The following is a 5,443-nucleotide window of genomic DNA, read 5'->3' as shown; positions in this document are numbered from 1 at the left end:
GAGTTACTTCTATGAGAGGGAGGAGGCATCACCCCTCTTGGCGCTATATTGCTACATGAGAAGGGGGCTATGTTGGGGACAGTATAACAAAGGATATATGCATGCTTACACGTCACTTTTTCCTATATGGAGGAGAGACAAACAATGAGCATGCTCTCATCAATGTTAATTATTTCATGAGACAAAAAATGACTAGCTAAACACTAAACACTAAACACTGTGACAAACAGTGGCAACCTTAAGTACACCAACCAAACATACACTTAATAATTTCTCATGCCTCTCATCAAAGTTCATATCATCTCATACATGCATGTTAGCCAACTTTAAATCTTCTTTTAACAATATAAGAGGATGCTTAAATCTTAATACCACCACTGAATAGTACTAGCAACATGGGGCAGCTTATTGCAACAGGAAATTAAGCCAACACTATTGTCCATGTTAGAAGAGATCCTCACTAAAATAAGAGTACTAACACAAGACGCTCGATTAGAAACTATAATAGATCCACATACTGACCAAAGCAAAATATACTAGCAGCTAGCTATATATAAGGACTTTTTTTCCTTGTAGCAACTAGGTAGAGATAACTGTAATTCGCCTTGCCGGAATTCCCCCGCGCGGCGCCCTTGACCCAAGACGTACACAGCATCGGCGATCGATCTTCAGCGAGTCACTCACATCTGTACACGAAAATAAGACGTGAAAAACATGTAGTAGATTACAACGACGTAGAAATAAATTAAAATCTAGGCGGAAATGGTGCAATTAGTTAGTCTTTAGTCAATTGGAGAGGACACGTAGACGGTGAGAATGAGTGGCACGTACCAGGACGTAGTAGCAGGCGCCGTTCTGGAGGGGCTCGGCGGTGACCCCGGCCCCGTCGACGGGGATGGCCTCGCCGGTCTGCCCGAGCAGCACGGCCGCCGGGCCGAACAGCGCCTTCACGTCCATGCGCGCCATCGCCGGCACGCTGTAGCATTGCACGGGGGCGCCCGGCCGCCCGGCGGCCACGGCCACTACCGTCGCCGTTGGCACCGGCGCGCCTCCTCCGGTCAGCAGCCCGGCGTCCAGCAGCCCTGCTCCACCGCAAAACAGAAGTACCAAAAAATAATCAAACGTGCAACCACTGCAACAAAAAGCTGCCACGAGTTATGGCCTGCGTACACAATCGAGAACCGAACCCTATGGATGCATATGCATGTGTAATTGTGCATGCAGTGCAGTGCAGGAGGAGATCCAAGCAGCAGGCAGAGGCATCTTCTTCTGACCCGGAGGTGCCATGCACACGTCCAATCTCGGAAGCGACGCCACCATTGTGATGCGAGAAGGATTCAAGAAGGAAGCTACAGCTAGCATTCAAGTGCTCTGCCTCTGCTTGCTTGCTTGGAGACCGGGCTATCTATCGGAATCGGAGTAGCAGTTTTTTGACCGCCGTCGCCTCAATCCTCTCAACAACGTACGCGCACCAATTAAACCCTCCCGATGGATCCGTGCATCCATCAGACGTTTTGCACAGCTTGGGAAGAAGCTCTGGCGTGACATGACTATACAGGCAGATCGATCAGTAACTGTTCTCTGAAGATACCCGCCTGCCTGCCTGCGCGCGTTCCCTGGGATCCCAAGCCAGTGCCAGCTTTCGTGCTGGAAAGCTTTGTGTGCAGCGCACAATGATGGATGCAAACAATGTCTAGGATCTATGGGAGGGAAAAGTAGAAGGAAAATAGAAACGCTGTCTTTCCTAGGTTGATGCAGGATGGTGAAACAAAAACATTGCCCCTCGATTCATAGGAGAAGTGGAGCAAAAACATAGTGTCACTATTCTTTCATTCGATTCCGATATATGGAACACAGGGGAAATAAATAGAAAGAATCTTCCTTTGTTTGAGTCTCGAAAGAAAAGTAAAAAAATAAAATGTACTATCTGCCCAAACATATAGGGGGTGTTTGGTTCAGAAGTCCTAGGACTTTTTCTAGTCCCAGGGACTAATCAAAAAAGACTCTCTAGTACAGTCTTTTTCTAGTCCTGTAGAAAAAGTCCCTCCCGTTTGGTTCCTACGGACTTTTTCTAGTCTCTGGGACTAAAAAGTCCCTGAACCAAACACCCCCATAGTCCCCCGTTTTATGTACTCCGTATATTGGCTTTGGCCCAAGTCAAACTTTATAAAGTTTGACCAAGTTTATCAAAAACAATCTAATCTTTCACAATAACAAATATATATTGCATGCAAATATATTCAATGATGATTCTAATGGTATTGATTTGGTATTAAGGATGTGCATACTTTTTTGTATAAAGTTGGTCAAAGTTTCTAAAGTTTGACTCGAGACAAAACTAATATGTGAAGTAAATAAAAACGGAGAGAATAATTTTTATTTTTTTGCATTCTTATGGAGAAAAACCAAAGCAAAGACCATAGATTGCATGCTAATTAATCTTACTTTCCCATATGTTATTACCTTGATTTCAGTACACTTTATAGGATTCATGTGTTTCTCCTATTATCGAGAACCAATGCCAGTTCCACAAAATTTCTATATTTTTCACAACTAGTATCATATATTAGGCTCGTGCATTCCGATCATGGTTCATGTGTTGTTCCCCCCTGGGGCTACGTTTTTAGAATCCGGCAAGGCAGAGCTTAATTTATCTTGTAGTCCCATCGTTCTTCTTCTTTTGCATGAACATACTTAATTAAATTACTAGCAGATTTTTGCCTAAACTTCTTGCTAGCAAAATATATACAGTTTGTCTAATTCATATCTAGATGTTTTCTAAGGATATCACATCTAATTTCCACTACGAATATGAATGATCTGATGCTTTTCCATCAAGCAAGAAAATGAGGTACAATATTTTGGCACGACAGCCAGGCTCGATCGATCGACACGTCGCTTGGCTCACAACAACCGTGTCATGTCCGCGTCCCTACGGACACCAGCTCACAATATTTTGGCACATTCAAGTTCCTACAGTTGGAAGAGCTGACAGGTTCCCCTATCCTTGACATGGAAGTGTCCCTGTGCAGGCGTCAACAACAGCATGCACATACTCACAAAGCCATGACAGGATAGGTCTCTCTTGTACATGGCCTAACCTTGTCTCCTTGCCTGCAGCATGCTGGGTCTTTGGTACGCACCACGCATGCATGCATCCGATCGATCGATTGGAGCTATGTACTCCGTATGTGTGCGTACGTAGCATGCAATGAAGCATGCAGCGGGAAAGACATGTCGTCGTCCGTGCTAATCTATCGATCTATGTGCCGTGTTGTACTCTATGATGGAAGTGGCAAGTACTCGCCTTTCTCCATTGGTGTCAAGCTCTGCTAGAGCCAAAGCCAAGGTTGCATGCAGCAGGTAGATCGAGACAGTGACAGGGCAGGCGCAGCTATGCATGCACATGCTAAGCTCTGGCAGACTATCATGGTGTACCGTACGTATGTGAGCAGGTAACAATGCATGGCGGATTATGGATGGAATGATGAAAACGTGCTACGTAGGAGTACATTCAAATTACTGGCTGCTGAACAGTTGAGCATAGTACCTTGCAGCTGATCGGTGAATGCAGAGCTTGCGGCGGCGTTGCCGATAGGCGGAGTGCATGGGAGGGCGGTCGCACTGACGTCCGCGCCGGCGGTGGCGCCGAGGCCGTAGTGGTGCAGAAACTCCAGCCTGGCCTTCTCGTCGTCCTTAATCACGGCGCTCACCGCGTCGGAGGGTGGATCCGCCGGGACGTTGAAGTGGTACTGGCCGCCGACGCCGAGACCCAGCTTGGAGCAGCTCATGTCGTCCACGATCTCGTGCTGCCCTAACACCGAGTCGGTGCAGAGGCCAGACAGGAGGAGCGCGCCAGGGGAGACCGCCGTCGGATGCGTGTGGCCATGCGAGCCGAGGAAGCCGCCGAGCTCGGTGGCTGGCAGGTACTGGCACTGGCTCTGCGGCGGCCACTGCGGGAGGAGCGGCGCAGGCTCCGGGGTGGAGGTGACCAGCTCGCGCACCGGCGTCGGCGTCGGCATGGATGTCATGGGATGGTTCTGCAGCTGGTAGTAGAGCTGGCACGCGGACAGCCCAGGCGATGGTGTCAGTGGTGGAGGTGCCGGGGCGAACAGGTCGATGGCCGCGGTCGACAGCGGCAGCATGGGCTGGGACAGGGAGGCCACCGCGGAAGACGCCATGGCCGTCGTCTTCATGGTGACCGACCTGCTGGATCCGGAGGAGCGGTCGGAGGAGGATGACGACGAGGAGGTCGGCGCCTGGAGCGTGCCGCACGGCGCGAGGAAACGCCTCGGAGGCGTCACGGGAGCCAGCGCAGGCGTCCTCACCGCTAGGGACGCGCGCATCACGGCGGCGCGACCGCCGGTAGGCTGTTGGCCCTGGGCAGCGGCAGCGGCCGCGGCGGCGCGAAGCTTGTTCTTGGTGCGGGACTTGCGGTTCTGGAACCAGTAGAAGACGTTGGCGTCGGCGACGTGGCCGTACTCCTGCAGACGGAGGCGGATGCGGCGGATCTCGTCGCGAGGAGGGTTGACGACGCCGGAGTTGAAGATCCCCTCCAGGATCCTGATCTGCTCCGGCCGCGGGTTCCACCGCGGCTTCGTCTCCCCCGGGCTCCTTGTGGTCTCCTGGTCAAGCCCTGCCATTTAGCATCCACAAACCGATCAGATCAACCCCCCAACAAACCCTAGCTTCTCTACACGCACACAGATCATGCAACAAGCTAATAAAAACATGATATCCTGCAGCAAAATTGCACATCATGCGAGAGGACGACGGACGGCGACGGCGGCGACATATACCTGAGGAGATCAAGGAGGGTCTGGTGTGGGTGTTGCTCATGTCAGGCTGGTGGTGGAAGTCGCAGGCAGCAGGATTGGACCTGAACATGCTCGGCCAGTGCTTGTTGGAGGACGCCATGGGTGAGCAGATCGACCGAGCTAGCTGCGACCGATGATGTGATCTGAGATTGGAGGTTGCTTCGATCTGTGGAGGAGCAGTAGTCCGGGGAAGAAGAAGAAGAACCCTATGGATCTGGCTATGGCGTGGCGCTGCTTATAATGGCGTGGCGCCCTTGCGGCCTCGCCTCAGCTACCTACCCCAGTCTGTGAGCAGTAGTTAATGTCACCACCCATGTCATCCTTCCTTTTGTTTTGCTCCCTTGGACTTGGGCATGGATCCATGTGTGTGTGTGAATGGGATGTGGATGTAGCAGTAGGCTAGTAGCAGCAGCACAGTTGCATAGGGAGGGGAGGAATATTAAAGGGTGGTAGACTGGTAGTAGTAGTCCTACTGCTCATTACTCATGGATGGATGCTTTGCTTGCTTGAGATTGACTGCACACTGTTGAGGTGTTGAAATGGAAGGAGGTGCACTCACTGATTTGATTCTCTCTAGATTGCCTAGCAAGGAATGCATGCATGGCATGCAAAAGTACTGCCTTCCT

The 5,443-nt window shown here is 50.8% G+C and overlaps 1 protein-coding gene across 1 annotated transcript; it reads right to left on the bottom strand.

The window, feature by feature from the left end:
• Nucleotides 1–253: 253 nt before the first annotated feature.
• Nucleotides 254–5,187, bottom strand: LOC123183120 (WUSCHEL-related homeobox 12). The gene is made up of 4 exons (XM_044595860.1): nt 4,800–5,187; nt 3,551–4,636; nt 832–1,082; nt 254–686 (listed from the first exon to the last, which is right to left on the bottom strand). Exons 1-4 carry the CDS (start codon nt 4,915–4,917, stop codon nt 681–683), a joined length of 1,461 nt encoding a protein of 486 aa, XP_044451795.1. The 5' UTR covers nt 4,918–5,187; the 3' UTR covers nt 254–680.
• Nucleotides 5,188–5,443: the final 256 nt, after the last annotated feature.

This window comes from Triticum aestivum, chromosome 1D, assembly GCF_018294505.1.
Source record: "Triticum aestivum cultivar Chinese Spring chromosome 1D, IWGSC CS RefSeq v2.1, whole genome shotgun sequence".
NCBI classification, from domain to species: domain Eukaryota; kingdom Viridiplantae; phylum Streptophyta; class Magnoliopsida; order Poales; family Poaceae; genus Triticum; species Triticum aestivum.
This window is presented reverse-complemented; position numbering and strand designations above follow the sequence as displayed.

Coding starts and splice junctions, on each gene's coding strand:
- LOC123183120 (XM_044595860.1), bottom strand. CDS start 4,917: ATGGCGTCCTCCAACAAGCACTGGCCGAGCATGTTCAGGTCCAATCCT. Junction 4,637..4,799: donor ACCCTCCTTGATCTCCTCAG/GTATATGTCGCC, acceptor GCTAAATGGCAG/GGCTTGACCAGGAGACCACA. Junction 1,083..3,550: donor ATTCACCGATCAGCTGCAAG/GTACTATGCTCA, acceptor GCGGTGGAGCAG/GGCTGCTGGACGCCGGGCTG.